This window comes from Odontesthes bonariensis, chromosome 6, assembly GCF_027942865.1.
Source record: "Odontesthes bonariensis isolate fOdoBon6 chromosome 6, fOdoBon6.hap1, whole genome shotgun sequence".
Taxonomy (NCBI): Eukaryota; Metazoa; Chordata; class Actinopteri; order Atheriniformes; family Atherinopsidae; genus Odontesthes; species Odontesthes bonariensis.
Genome location: NC_134511.1, coordinates 35,014,784 through 35,030,669, shown reverse-complemented (window position 1 = coordinate 35,030,669; position 15,886 = coordinate 35,014,784). Strand labels below are relative to the sequence as shown.

At 40.1% G+C, this 15,886-nt stretch overlaps 1 protein-coding gene across 3 annotated transcripts in view; it reads left to right on the top strand.

Annotated features, from left to right (window-relative positions):
- Window positions 1-12,643: 12,643 nt before the first annotated feature.
- Window positions 12,644-15,886, top strand: part of lmx1bb (LIM homeobox transcription factor 1, beta b) — a 46,353-nt gene continuing 43,110 nt past the window's right edge. Inside the window, exons 1-3 of one of the 3 annotated variants that reach the window (XM_075468513.1) lie at window positions 12,644-12,701; window positions 14,582-14,704; window positions 15,171-15,357. In XM_075468513.1, the coding sequence (XP_075324628.1) occupies window positions 14,635-14,704; window positions 15,171-15,357 (257 nt within the window). In that variant the 5' untranslated portion in view covers window positions 12,644-12,701; window positions 14,582-14,634. Of the gene's footprint in view, window positions 12,702-14,053; window positions 14,705-15,170; window positions 15,358-15,886 lie in introns of those variants that run through there. The other 2 variants (XM_075468512.1, XM_075468511.1) reach the window with 2 other exon arrangements.

Below are 15,886 nucleotides of genomic sequence, written 5' to 3'. Positions count from 1 at the left end.
CTTCCCACCGCAGCTGGAACAGTCCAGTTGGACAAAAAAGTGAATCATTTGTGGAAGAAATTAAATTGTGAAATTCACAAACATTTAGGAAAGCAATGCTGTGGTGCTTGTTGTGGAATTTTATACTGAAGAAGTATTTTAACTTCACTGACTGATTCTGTTTAAATAAAATATAATTGAAATGTCTATGGTTATCTACTTTCCTTGTTAAATTTCTGTAAATGTTTAACTTTTGGGTTTCACCTAATCTCACTAAGATAGGAGATGATACAGGAGATGATTTGAATGCTAAACTAGTTCATATATTCCTAAATAGATTCATTTAAAAAAAGAATGTTAGCTTTGACTCACATTTGGCTCGTCAGAGAACCAGGTCCTCGCTGACAGTGAGAAACAATCAAGGAAGACAAACTGGAGCAGAACGCAGCTCGATGACACACAAACAGGCCCCTCTGATGTTCATTTTCCAGCAGAGGCATCTTTCCATCAGAAGGTTCATCATGAGCACCGTGCAGCAAGAATAAGCAGCGCTTTGAGACACAGGAGCATTTACCCCAGACACCCACCACGTCAACAGTGACTCCTCTACTGAGTCAGCTTTTTAAAAACAGGACAACTTTACCTTTCAGCTGTGACATACAGTAGATTTGTCTAATCTGCACTATATAAAGATGGGAAATTATATTGAAAACTGTAGACTCGTTTTGATTCATTCTTCTGAAAAGAGATCATATTTATTCAATAATTTTTTTTTTTTTCAATGTAAACGACACTTTGCTGCCAAATTCAGATGCAGAATTTACACCATCACGCTGTTCACATCATCTGCACATCCATTTACACATTTCTGTAGGTGTAATTAGTATCAGAAACTCCTCAACAGATTAAAGTCCCAGTTCTTAATTAGCCTCTCCTCCTGCTTAGTTTGTGAACTTTAGAATTCTGCCAACAGCGTGGGAAACGTTTCATTTTTTTTTCCTGACCAAAATATCTAATGGCTCTTGATATTCACAGGTGTTTAATGAAGCGTGCAGCAGATGACAAGCGTTTGTTACTCTGTTCTGCTGTTAAAATCAGAGCGACGGTCTGAGGAATCCTCTGCAGTGGGAACAGCTTTCACGCTCCTTCATGAAGGTGACACTCATGTCAGTGATGCCCTAGAGCACAGCGACAGGCTCCAACAGCCTTCCTCCCTGCTGTTTATATAGTGCAGTGTACAGTATGCCATATGTATCCATATTTCCACACCCTTCATTTTCCAGAGTTTTTTTTTGCTTATGTACTGTAAAATATCTATGAAAAGCGTGTGAGATTTGAAATGCTTCAGGTTTTTGAACAACTTTGATCCATAAACTTTTTATTCAGTTTTAATTCATCTAAATACAATCTTGTTTGATTTTCCTTGTCAAAGTAAAATAAAAAGACCAAAAAAAAAAGGCTTGTATCTTAAGCCTGTTGAATTATATTTTTCTGAGCCATTGAGCCCCATATCAGTGTAAAAACAATTATATTCAGCATCAACTGAATACAAAAACGTAATACTTAAATTAAATAATCCTAAGAATCCTGCTGTATTTACTCATCTTACAAACTTGAGTGCCACAGATAGGCTGGAAACAAAGTAACAAACAACATATATATAGCTATATGATATATATATATATATATGTTGTTTGTTACTTTGTTTTGTCTATATCTATAGATACAGATATCTATCTATATATATATATATATATGTACTTTTGTTTGTATATATTCCAGCCACGTCCTTAAAAATGCTGTCGGGAGGACTTGCACTAAAACACTGAGCTGCATGTGAGCAGCATTCGAGGTGCTGCTGTAACCAGACATGGACAGCAGGTAGAGTCTGCTGTTAGCTGTGCAGGTCAGATGTGAGTGTTTAGAGCTAATCACCAGTTTTGCTTTCATGGCAAGAGAAGCAGCGTAGCCAAAGCCTCCAGATGGGTAAGGAGCAGCTTCTCTGTCACCACCGCAACTCCCTCGTGAAACCTGCCCATCAAAAAGCTGCCTCACATGTTTGTACTTTTCCTTTCAAGGCAGAAAATAATCTTTTTTCAGAAACCACAATTTTTTATCAAGAGACAAACAATAATTTCTGTCTGTTGAGCATCATCACTGGAAAAGTCAGGAGGCCTTGTAAAATCTGAATGAGAAATCAAATCATTTAAACCTTTGAATTGAATGATAACATATCCAAATGTTAAAACTGATTTTTATTTTTATTGTAAATGTTTGGGTTTTTTTAAAAGTGAAAAAAAAAGACCAGTAAACTTGTAGATGTGTATGCTCTTTTTGAATTTGATGGCAGGAACACACTTCTGAACAGTCTGGACAACACAAGGAATATCTATCAGCTAATTCGATTAATTCGCTACAGGTCGTTAAGATGTATCAAGTATCCCAGAGGGGCAGAATATTTTCATATTTGCAGGGATTCCCAACTCCCTGAAGTATTTTCTTCACAAATAGGTAATTTAAGAATCATTTTTGAATTACAGGTTTTCATCACCCCAATTTTCAGGCACTGGGCTAAAAGCCACTCGTGAATTGCTGTTACTTCAGCTCCTCAGGCTGCATGGCAATAAAAAGTGCCATGATTCTGTGGTAGGAATCACTCTGTAACGCTTCTAAAAAGACACTGTCAAAGAACAGTTTGTCGCTGTATCCACAAATATAAGTTAGTATACAACCTTGAAAAAAAAAAAGAAAAACATGAAAAAAAAAAAAACAGTTGGAAAAATGCTGTTGCCCTCTTTTTGTCCAAGCATGTTCAATATTGATTTAGTTTAATGGGATAACTGTCCTCTGGTCTAACAATCCAGGATTAGAATTTTTCTTTTCAAAATCATGGACACATTGTCTCAAGTTGTCCACAGTGTGGGGAGTAGTGCACATCCCATAACTTACACATTTGTGAAGGCACTTTCATTCCTGAAATATATTTAGAGGTCTTGGAGGAAGAATCTGTATGATCTTTCCTGTCAGGCAACATCCTGCTTGTTTCAACCAAAAAAACACTCAAACACCTTCTGAACATATTACAGAATCACGTCTTTAAAAATATATGATCTTTGTAGTCTGGGAGGTACAATTTTCTGGAAAAAAAAGAATGATGGAGGTACCAAACTGTTGAAGGGCTATGAAACAAGAACATTCTGCTTACATAACTCGGTGTCCTCACTTTGAAAATACTAACTGAATGTTTAATAGAGGGGCTGATACAACACTAGGATAAACATGCCCGTGTCCCAACTCATCCGATTCATTTGTCTAGCACCAAATTAAAAATGAGCTCATTTTTGTCCAAAAACAAAACTGCCCAGGGCAGGTGGAAGTAACCAATAAACTAAAACTGAAGGTGTTGCAATGGCAGGAGTACCAGAACACAAAATATCTGAAACATAAGGCTGAGCATAGCAAGATAAAACCAGCACTGAACACCGCTACAAAAAGGATAAATGAACACAGAAAACCCAGAAATATATACACTAAGGAGGATAATCACAAACAAGATGGAGGTGAGGCAGACAAGAATGGAAGTAAACTGAAAAGCTTACCAACACACAAGGGAGAACGCTATGAATAAATAAAACAGGAAACAAGGTAACTGAGATGCAGGGTGTGAACCAGTGTCAACAAGTAAACTGCAATACAGAACATGGAAAAGCAAAAGAGCCCACTAAAGCAGAGAAACAAGGAGCAAAACAGAACTCATAGACCCTAGCAAGAAACTGTAGACCACAACACTATGCCTGATGTTTTCTTTGTACTATTTTCAGTTAAAAATCAGTCTGGGGTTGCGGATAGATGCTGCTGTGTCTAAGCCTTTCACATGTGACAAAATCTGTTTCAAGACACCTGAACTCCTTTGCTATCTAGTCTCCAGCCCACTTTAATCTCCTGAGTCGCCGCTGCTGTGTTACCTATAGAGGATTTGGCTCGGCTAAAGTTAAACTGAACTGCAGAGCTTCACATCAAAGCTCCACCCTCTGTGAGTCCACCAGATGTCTCATGGTCATTTTTAAACTCACACCCTGGCCCATGACATGCAGCAGTGTGTAAGCATGTAGACAGAGGTAGATGGGCCGCTTGGAAATTGGAAGAGGAAGCCTGTATTTATGAGGTGGTTTGAGGTGCTGTGTTAAGACGGGCTTAGCCTGCCACTCTCCCTCTGACAGCCCTGTTTCCCCCTGAGCTGAGGTGACCAGAGACAGAGTGAGGTGAGGGAGTGAAGGCAAGAGGCCTGTCAAAGCAGGTCTGAAAAGAGCTGGTGATGCAGCAAATCACACAGCCAGAAAGTTCACTAAATTCCTCCCGCATTTTTTTATTTTCATGAACAAACAGGAAACATATAAACTCTGCTTCCTGGTGTGATTCCTTTAGCCAAGTGCACACTTGGTTAAGTTTAACCTGCATGACAAGGACAAGCTGGTCAGAAAAAGTAACGACTAATCAAGTTCTAATATTGTAAGAAACAGATACACAGAGATCATAAGCAGTCAAACATTTATCTACCATTTCAATGCTTTCCTCCTGCCGTTTTCTTCTCTTTGTTCCTTGCTGACGTCATCAAGTGCAGGAGTGCTCCATTGAGACTGAAAGCAAGGGGTTAGACGTGTGGTCTTCACCGTACAGCCACCTTAACAAGCCCCCAGGCTGCACTCTGAGGGGAGCTGCACATCATATCTGTCTTTCCGTACTTCAGCTCGAGGTAAGATGAGTGATCTCCCAGAGCAGGGAACCCCCTTTCCCCCCCAGACAGCCGCTCTCTTCCCCTCTCTCCCACAGCCACGGCAGCCTGCCCATGTGAGTCGCATTACTATAATTGTGCAGGGATGGAGTCGGGTGTGAGGTGATCTCTCTCTTCACCCACCACCCCCACCCGTCGTTCTCTCTCAGATATTTGGCACATGTTGTGAAATGACCAGCAAGCATCTTTTTTTTTCCCTCTTCCCTCTAACACAGCCTGGAACACAGAAATCAATTAACTCCTTTCAAGTCAGATCAAAGACCCAATACACCGACCGGGTCTTACCAAGACCTGTGGGACAATTAACTCTCCCTTTGGACAGCGATCAGGGTGGACAGATGAGGGGAAGCTGCTGCCACTGTTCACCTACGTGTGAAGCGGTCGTAAACAAACATGTTCTTGGACAGAATTTCAACCAGTGTCCCGCTAATTTACAGCATAGTTGTGCATTAGTGCAACAGCATGACAGGACTGATTTATCTGCTGAGAGCACAAAGAGGAAAAGATTATTAAATGCATGGAAACTACGTATAACAGACCGCCCCACCTCTCCTGCATGGGAGCAAGGCACCCACAATGACGGGTGTCTGTGTGATTGGGCGTTGTTTTGATTCAGTATACATACACACAATCAGTGTGGAATTGGGATTTTTTTTTTTTTATTGTTGTTGTGGTTTTGTATCCCTTAGTTTGTGTCTCCTAAAAGTAGTTTTAGGTCTCTTTGTTGTCATTTGGCATGTTTTTGTTGGCTTTTTTAATTGTTTTTTTTCTTCTTTGTAATAGTTTTGTAATAGTTGCTTTCTCTGTATTTAATTTGTCGACATTTGACTTAATTAGTCCTTTTGTGGCCTTTATTTTTTTTTTATTATTATTGTCTTCGTGTCTTATACATCTGTCTTTTCTGTGTTTTTGTCTCAATATCAAGTTTTCAGTCTCCTGTAGCTGCCAATCTTGCAGTTATTTTTTACATTTCCTTGTGTTTTGACTTTTCAGCCAAAAATATTAAACCTCTGGACCCGGTTGCCCCGCTGAGTAATCTCTCCATCTGCACTGTGGTGGCACAACACAGAGTGTGACATCAAACTGATCGGACATGGAGTTTTCGTCCCCAGACAGGTGCACTGACCCTGTCCACCCGCGAAGGTGCCACTTGCATTTTATTGGACATTTATGGCCAGCCAGCATTTTTTAACAACCACCTGGATGCAATAAAGGGCCAGCTCCTGAGCTCTGGCTGCCCAGAGGATTTCCCAGCAGCTCCCGTGGGACCTCTGGCTAGTTAAGATGTTTATTAAGCTGAAAGTGGTCCAGTGGGAAAACACAGCACTTCTGAGAGATTCGGGCCAGCAGTTTTCTTGTTAGTCAGAGCGCTCCCTAGAGGATTGGGTTTCTTTTCCTTTCAAACCTCGACAGGAGGACAGGGTCAGTTCACAGGGCACAAGGTTGACCAAGTAGTAACTAGGCACATGAACCCAGGAAGGGAAATATCTAGATACCATCAAGGTCTGCTTGCTGTGACTCCCACAGTTCCAAAAGCTTAGAAAATGCTAGAAGCATCAGTACAGTAGTATTACTGCTGTACAACTGTAATAACCTAAATATCCAGGAAAATAGTGAAAGTCACTTTCAACGCATCTATTTGCTTCTATCTACAATCTGCTTTCACACTGAAGGTGATGGACATGATGACGGCAGTAAGCTAAAATGCAAGTGATGATGTGTACCACAGTTTATATATATATTTTGTGTTTCCCTTGCAATGCAGAACTGAAGTTCTCTGAAGAAACTATCTGTCTAGAAAGTTGTGACGTTAGTTCTGCTTGCTGTTATACAGATTTTGACCTCACTAAGCTCTGCTGGACCTCTAGTTCAAAGCCCTCTTCTCTAGCCTCAGGCGCTCTGCCATAATAACTTCAGCTAGCCGCTTTGCTTAGTTTTTCAGCCACACTCTGCATTTCGAAGCAGTTCGAATAGCTTATTTTCTGTTCAGTGTGATAGATATTACTTTTGTTCTCATTTAATTGTGAACTTTCTCAGAGCCTGTGGTGAGCACATTGTGAACCAAGCCGCACATGTTGCGAGCGATGGTTTTTTTAGTGCTCTCTGCCTAATGTTCAGGACAGATTAGAAATGTTCGCCTGTGACAGATGCTGTCTAGATCCTCACTACCAGATCCACCCAGCTGCAGAACATCTGGAGGATTTCTACCTTTTCCTCTGAAGTGCAGCCTATTAATGACTCATTCACAATCATATATGTGCACATTGCACACACATTCAGTACATAAAAACATGTCCACTCTGTTTGATTGAGACAAGAAATAAAAATAATCCAGCATATGCAGATATATGATTGTGGGGGCGTTAACTTGCTGCTGACCTCGGTAAGCAGATTTTTCTGCATAGTTTTAAAAATTATTTTCCATCTATCTATCTATCTATTTTTTTTTTTTGTCTCTGTTGCCCTTCATTCAGTACATTTAATGCATGCATACTGATTCTCTGCTTGTGCCCTGAAAACTGAGACATTCAGTTGTACCTCAACATAAAAGTATATATCTGGGTGTGTTTGGAATATCTTTCAATACTTAAGCCACAAAATCTGCCAGCACATGCAGTGTATTCAGCAGAATTTTTACACTCCACATGAAGGCTGACGCTTGTTGTTCATGGCACTCGTCCTAAAATCATGCCCCTGGCCTCCCGCAGGTCAAACTTTTCACTTCGAGGAAACATTATTTTTTCAGAAACAAATCCACTGAATAACATGATCATTTGATGAAAGGAGCTGCAAATCCTGCCTGAGCAGAGACGCTTTTGCTGATGACGAGAGTAACCATGTAACAACAAATGCCATGTGTCCAGCTCTGGCACGACAGTTTAACATTAAAGGAGCTCACAAGTCAAAGTGTCTCAAAGGTTTGAAAAACTTTTCTCAGAGTTCAAATAATTGGTTTTCCTGGCGTGAGATTGTAAATGGTCATCACTGGACAAAGTCTTACAATTGCTTTTGCACTCATCAATAGCGAGAGTCTCAAACACACACACAGATGTGTGTTTGATGTAGACACTTGAAAACGATGGTTTAGCTTAAAATGAGCATTCTTTAAGCTGTTCCTACCGTCCCTGAACATCTTAGGCTCGCAAGAGGACTTGTTTAGCCATCGCCTGTGTGTGAAGTTAAACAGAAGGGAAGCGAGATCGCCACATCACAGAACAGGAACATTTTGTTGTTTCTGGCTTTCATAAACGTCATCTGTTTCCTCTCATCCCATTTTAAGCAGCTTCCGAAAATATTTTGGAGATAATCTTGTAGAAAGTGTTGGGCTTTCACCAGTCCACTATTGTTGTTATTGGTATTATTATTGTTGTCGATGTTATTGGCGGAGTTTAGAGGAAGTCTAATTTAGAAATGTTTTATGATGTGGACACAACAAAAGTTGTGAGTATTTTTAATATCTGTTGAAAAAAGAAAAAGCAACCAAAATGCAGTAATGAGACTAAAATAATTGCTTAGAAAAGAAAATGTGCTTTGCATTGTTGGGGTAGAGTGACTAACTTCATGGTGGCATTATGATAAATGAATAACAGACATTCGTCGCTTGTGTTTTTTTTTTTAGTCCAAATTTAGTTTTTACTTCGATCATATATACACCATTCTCCAAACATTGTTATCGTTACGTCATTTTTTTTGCTCACCAACGCTTGTGGGAAAGAAATTTAAGTAAAACACTTCTTAATACCTTTTAGGGCCTTTTGAGATTTATTTATTACTTAAAATGTGTTACTTGAATAAAACAACTTATTTCTAATAACTTAAGAAATATTGGATGGATATAAAGTGTCTCAAAAAAAGAAATGAAAACATAAAACCGACATAAACCTCAAAATATAAAGAGTATAATGGGGAATACATTCAAACCCTGCACAGAGAGTACAGATATCATTTTAAACTATATGATGAAGTAGCTTCATCTGACATATTAGTGTTCAAGAATTTAATAATTGGTTTTGGGACAAATACTTTCAACTATGTTTTTCTCTTTTTTTACATTTCTTTAAACTTTTTAAATTAACAGTGTACAATGTGTCCTTTCGTATTATTAAAGGTTTCTTAAAACGTTTAAGCAGAAAAGTTACTAAAGAGACTCAGAAATGGCCGCAGTATTTACAGACTTTCATGTGTGTGTGTGTGTGTGTGTGTGTGTGTGTGTGTGTTTTCTTTTTTACACAGCTCCAACATTCTTTTTACTTCAATGAAAGACAGAGGCGCAAGATACAGTGTTTATGCCACTTCAGAGAAAGTATTCTATATGTTTTGTGGGTTAACATACTGTATTTACAGCACTTAAACTGGTAAAGTTTCATGAAAGCGCCTTCATGTCAGTGTTGATTTGGTAAAGACATTTTTCAGGGATGGACAAAGTTTTTTCTGTGAAGGGAACAGAGATGGTTGTACTGGCTGTCTTTGTCCAGCAGGGGATGATGTTGTTATTCAGACAGCTGGTTTTATGGGTCTCACAGCATCTATGCAACTGTGGAGTAAGTTAGTATATGTTCAGAGCGAGTCTGGGAGACCGGAGCATAAATCTGACTGCAGGGATCACTGTCATCAGATGAGCTGGATCTTCAGGACAATAATGCCACAGCTTGGAATGATGAGTTACCATGGAGATGGGAGGGCTACATTTAAAAATAATGTCTCATGGCAATCAGAAGATTGGGATTAAATGGTTCTTACTACGCTCCTGTTTTGCTAGAATTTTTGATTGTCTGAAACTCCTGTTTATACATCCAAATAGAGTTAACAGGGATTAACAGGAGATAGAGAATCTTAAGAGAAAAATATTATATGTGACTGTGACTCGCTCTCAGTTCATTCAGTTCACCAAAATTAGCAGTTTAGTTAATTAATGATTCAATTCCTGACAGGGTAAGGCAGGAAATAATAACCTTTCAAATCTAATAAAATTATTATTCATGTTTTTCTATTTTATTTTGACATGTTTCAACAATTAAATACATTATGGTTATTTATCAACTTTAAAGTACCTGTGCTCATTTATGCTATCTGAAATGCACATTTCAGCAGCAGTAGAGCTAATAATACTGTTATACTGAGACTGATTTCTTTATCATTATAATGCAACCTTGGTTGTTTATATATGACTTTATAATTAGATTTCATGTTAATCAAGTTATAGCTCTATGCCTTAACAGAGTGTGGCCCACAGACACAGGTAAACAGATTTCAAAGGCGTATTTTCAAACTTGTGTGTCAGCTTTCTGTCACACAGGGCCCTGTCAGGCCATTTGTCAAGAACTCAATACATTTGTCAGTGGAAAGGAGGGGCAAAAAAACAGAATCCAATAAATCATAACGTAAACAAATCTAGCCATGGGTTGACAGTGCTGTATTATACTTTGGTCTAATCCTTGGGGACTTGGGATTATCGAGTAGTATCTTTTCTTCTTCTTCTTTTTTTTCTTTTTGATTTCCTCTGTAAGGTTAGAAGGGCCGTGTGCACGGTTGAGGCAGGAGAAAAGTTGAATTATGTGCACGAGAGGGGAAAAGGATGTGTGGCCCAAATAAATCCCCTGCTCATCCTGCACCGCTGCATCGATGAAGTTTAGTTAGGCAACATGTCATTTCACCATCAGGGCTAAATACACTGACGCTTGTAGTCATTTAGAATGGTGGAGCCACTCTGTGACATATGAATTTTGAACTAAAGTGAGTTGTTAAATTTAGTTGCTTGTTCAGGGGCCCATAGGCCTTTGGGGCTCGGGCATTCTCATAGCATGTTTGTTATTACAGCAGCGATCTGCCTGTTTGTTTGCTGAGTAAAATAACTCCATAAGCCTAATTTTTATGGGATGAAAGCAATGAAAAAAATTTGAAAACCTTGGGACTCAGCAAATTCAGATTCAATTACAGCCGATTGGTCGCAAATTGCCGACGCTCAAGCCTCCAATAAGCCTCACTGTTGATCCACGACGGTCAGCGGTTCCGTTGACTAAACGAGAAAAGTGCTCGGCCCCTGAAACGCTTCCCCAGCCAGTCAGTAATCACATTAGACATGCAAGCATGGAAGAAATGCGCGTGCGGGTTTGAAATGAAGAAAATGCGACATCAATATTTGTATCGACACTTTTGAACATCTCTTAGATTACAAATTGTTTGCTGGCGCATTACGTCATTTTTTAAAAAGTGGCGAACAAATTTAATCCCCTCCAGTCATTCGAGCTTTAGAAAAAGCATCATGGAGAGCCTAAAACACTCATTAAAAGATCAAAGTGAGTTAACTATCAAAGTCTTCAGGTTCTGCGCTTCAAGCAGCCATTATGTGTTTGGTTTCCAGAGTGTCTCCTTTGAGGATGTGAAAAGGTTCCTCCCATTTTCACCAAGGTATTTTATTTTAAAATGCTTCTCGGTGCGCTTTGTTTTTGCAGGCAGAGCTGGAAATTGGAACATTTCAGCTCTGCAAACCTGCGGTGGTGTTGATGAAAAACGCTTTGCATGAGAAGGGAGCAGCGCTAATTTCCGTGTGCTGGTTTCATGTAGCTATTCTTCATTTGCGCTGAAGTGAATATTTTCTGTGTTTTTGCATACACAGCCTCCGGGCGGAGCAGGCCTGACATCGTTGCAGATGTGTGAGTTATTCTGGATTCAGTTGACAAACGGCACGTAAATGGCATTAATACAGAAAAAATATGTCTATAATTTGACCAGTTTTGCAGTTTGATTAAAGCGCCTGTTATATATTATTTAAACTCATCGAAGTCACTAAAATATATATTAAGAAATTAACCAATTATTCTCTTTTTGTTTATTAATGTATTCATTCAGGCGCAACTTTCTGTGGTTCTAAGCGGCCTATGAGATCATAATCCCGCATTATTTATGCACATAAACAACACAAACAGTCAGACTTGTCTGCTTTCCTAATTTTTCTAAACTTTGCGCCTGTTCTAGTCAAACGCCCTATCAGCTAATTCTGATTTCAGGAGAGGCTCAGCCTCATTTTTGCGCATTTCTTTTCGCTAAACTTCCCTTATAAATTATTGCGTTTTCGCTCGTTGTCCCTGAAATAATTTAATTTGGTGTTACGGAGAAGATTGTACAGTAACCGAAATCTCAGCAGGCTCGTGCAGAAATGCGAGCCGCTCCAAAGGCGCGTTATCATACTGGTTTCTTACCTTTCCGATGGATGCAACACTTCTGGTTACTTTAAAGTAAATTGCTTGCTTTCTGTACTGCACACCTGCTGCTTGGAGTTTTATTTTTCTGCCCCATGGAAGGCGAGGGAGGGTTTGTCATGTAGAGGCTCATTAAAGCTCCGCGGGCTGAAAGTTGGCGGATTGATTTATTGAATGAATGTTTGATGTCCTCATTCCCATAAGTGACCTGGCCGATAACTGCTGAATGAGTGGCGGGAGGGAGGGAGGGGCGGAAGGTGGGATTCATATGTTCCTGAAAATCTATTGATTATATTGTATTGATAGTGTTCAGCTCATAATGCCGCTTAGTGGTAAGATAATCCAATATAGCGTGAGGTGGAGGTAATTGACCCCATGCTGATAGAAGTGCTGGAAATAGGAGGAAACCAAGCTAAGCCGGGGGAGGATGTCTCCATGACAGCCTGGGATTCATTTTAAGCGGAGCAAGAGTCCTCTAATGAAAAATATTAAGATGTTAATGTTCATTAGAGATGTATAAGCAACACGTTTCTGGCGTGTTGAGATCCCTGTTAAATATGTTTCTGAAATATCCTCTGTGCGTCTCATAACTGCAGCAGTACTCTGTTTGGCCAGCAGAGGGCACCGCTAACAATCTCTTCTCTGTTTTCCAAACCGGGCTACAGGTCATCGCCTCGATGCCGCACAAAGGATATCATAAACAACGCGCAGCTGGGGCCTTAGGAGCCAAGGTAAACGCTGGCTATAGATTTCACATCAGTCACAAAGTCAGAAACACAATCAGCAATTTTGATATTTCTCCTGCTTTAATGCAATATTTAAAACCAAATTATGTGATCATTTCTTGTCATTATTATTATTGAAATTCGTAATAATCGTAAAGCAGAGTGGTTTGCAAAGTCAAAATAAAGCACCACAAATGTTGGACTGATTTCAGAGCACATATAACGTTTCTCATCTGGCCCCTTCTGATTTTATTTTTATTTTTAATTTGTTTTCCCGACGTTGATAACAATCGGTGTCTCGTGCAGCGTGACACGGGAAGCAGCGCGCGATCCCATTAGCGAGCCTGTAATTTCAGACGGGCCTCGGTGCGCTGTGTTCCTCCACACCTCCACAAACGTAGCGATACCGTCGTGGACTGCGTGTAACGATCTTGAACAGAAAAACTGACTGGTCGTTCCTGGATTTATCCGCTTTCAAAACCCTCAATGCCGGGAACCGTTTGGGCCTTTACGTTTAGTTCAAATTATCCTTATTTTTGGCTCTTTTAGGAATTCCAAGTATTCCGATTATTTTGGTTTTATTGTGCGCGAGGAATCTGTCCTTACTGTGTCCCTACAAAAAAATAAAAGAGAGATTGTAGTATCATTATTATCAATAATAATATTAAAATGATTATTATTATTATTATTATTATTATTATTATTATTATTATTATTATTATTATTATTATTATTGTCGGTGCTAATTTTCCTGCCTGATCGAAGGGTGGACAGCCGTGTCTGCAGGCCACCCCAGGGCCGGACACAGCGCTGTTATCACCGCTGATCGCCAGGTGCATCAGCTGAAAGGGTTCGGCAGCTTCCAGCGGAGACAATACACAAAGAGCTCGTGATGCTTCAAGAGACACACACAACATACTCCTATCTGCATAGTTTTTATGACAGAAGCAAATCTAGCAATTCGTGATGAGGGCTTGAAATTTTTTTTCTTCTCTTTTTTTTGTCTCAACTTGGAGCATTCAGCTGTCAGAAGATACTAGGCTGACCCAATAAACCTAACAGTGAAGTTACAGCGCAATAACATCATTATTATTATTATTATTATTATTATTATTATTATTATTATTATTATTATTATTATTATTATTATTATTATTATTTATCAGCTCTGTGTAAAATATCACTTTTCGACACAATCGTCTTTTGGCTGCTGTGTTATTGGACTGTGAGGAGCGCTGTGTGCCCTGCTCCAATAGCATCTCAATGGCGGTGAATGGGGGAAATGAAAAAAAAAAAAAAAAAAAGTGTAGCCATGCATGCAGGAGTGGGAGGATCTACTCGCTTCAATCTTGATCTCAGACTTTTGCAGCGACAGGGGCACAACCAGCCAACCGTCTCTTACTTCCAAAGAGTTCCTGCCGGGACATCTGCACACACACTCTGCTATCTTTGGATTTGTTGTCAACTTTTGCTTCTTTTTTCCTCTTCCTCGGCGAGACTGTCACTTGGTGAAGTCATTTTTCCAGCTCCCTCTCCCTCTCTCCCGTCAGCTCGGGGAGGAGAAGATAAAGCTTCCACGCTCCTCTGATCATAACAGGTGACTGTTCAGAGAGTTTAATGTTTGCTGTCTCATTTCTCCGCGCCTCTCTCACACGTAGACATTCTCTTCCTTGCATCAAAGACGAGTTTTTCTCCACTTCATCTAGTTTATTTCCCCCTCCTTTTTTTGCTCCCCTCCTCCGAGCGGCGGGCTGTGTGTCACACGGAGCTCAAACGTTTTCAACAGGTTTCCAAGCCTCTCTCGTGCTCCCTAAAGTCCAGACAGTTTTGAGTGGCCGGGATTTGCTTGTCAAGTCTAAACCGTGTTCTTATGGATATTGCAACAGGTCTGGTGTCACTGGAGCGCCTCTCCGCGGGAGAACAGTCCGAGACGTGCATCATGCTGGACGGCATTAAAATTGAAGACCATCCGCTGCGATCGGGACAAGCCACGCTGGGAGTCATGCTCGGTGAGTCCTCCTGGTCTAATGCGCGCAACACATCTCTGCAAATCACTCAAGTTCGAGCGCAGGGCTGCTGTTTCTATTGTAGATGTTTGCACGCAGGCCCACGTCACTTTTATTTCCTGATTTTCCACCTTTTGACAATGCCAAAGCGAGGAGAGGTTAAACAAAATATGCGTCTTTAAATAACAGAGATATAAGTGCACTCCTACTCTAAATTATTGTCAAGATCCAGGGAGGTTGAGTGGGTCAGGTGATGCAGGCCTCATTATTGTTTTGTATAATTATAATTATTAATATTATTAATGAAGAGGGAGCCTAAATTTGAAGATTTTGAATAGAATAATAATAATAATTTATGGCCTGGAACATTTCCCAGGTTGTCGTTAGGCGTCGCATTCCTCTCCCTCTTTTCCTGACCGACCCCATCTCCTCTAGCGTTTTTTTTGCTTTGTTTCTCTTTTTCTTCCAGGGACTGAGTGTCACCACAGATCCGTGTGTGAGGGATGCCAGCGTCCCATCTCCGACCGCTTCTTGATGAGAGTCAATGATTCCTCGTGGCACGAAGAGTGTTTGCAGTGTACCGTGTGTCAACAGCCTCTCACCACCAGCTGTTACTTCAGAGAAAGGAAACTTTACTGCAAACACGACTACCAACAGTAAGCACATGTCCGGGGAGGGAGCTTTGCTTTTTCTGTCTCTATCTCTCTCTCTTTTCTTTCTTTTTTTCTCTTTCCTTGTTGCATTTCTTCACATTGTTTCAGTTGGTGTGCAGCGATTTAGGGAAAAAAAAAACGTGGGGCATCGTGATGGTTTTGGATGGTCTGTTTGGCCTTGAGTGTGTGTTACAGTGCAAACATACGTCTGAAAAGTAATTAAGCTACAGTGTGAGGTCTCCTATAAATTCTATGAGTTATTTTTGTTTTTATAAATTGAGATGCATAGAGCTATGATAAAGTCTACAGTTTAATATTTATTTCCTGCAGCATATTGTTTAAAACAGCAGCAACCTAAGTTGTTTTTTTCCACCCGCTTATACTTATATTATAATAAATTAGTGCTCACACATCGTCGTGTTATTCTGTTTCCTGGCTTTATTATTGTCACCGTGGCCCACGGTGTTTTCACACCTCAGAAAATATGTTATCCTGCTCGGGCCCGAAAATGTGGAGGCGTGCTCTGTCGGTT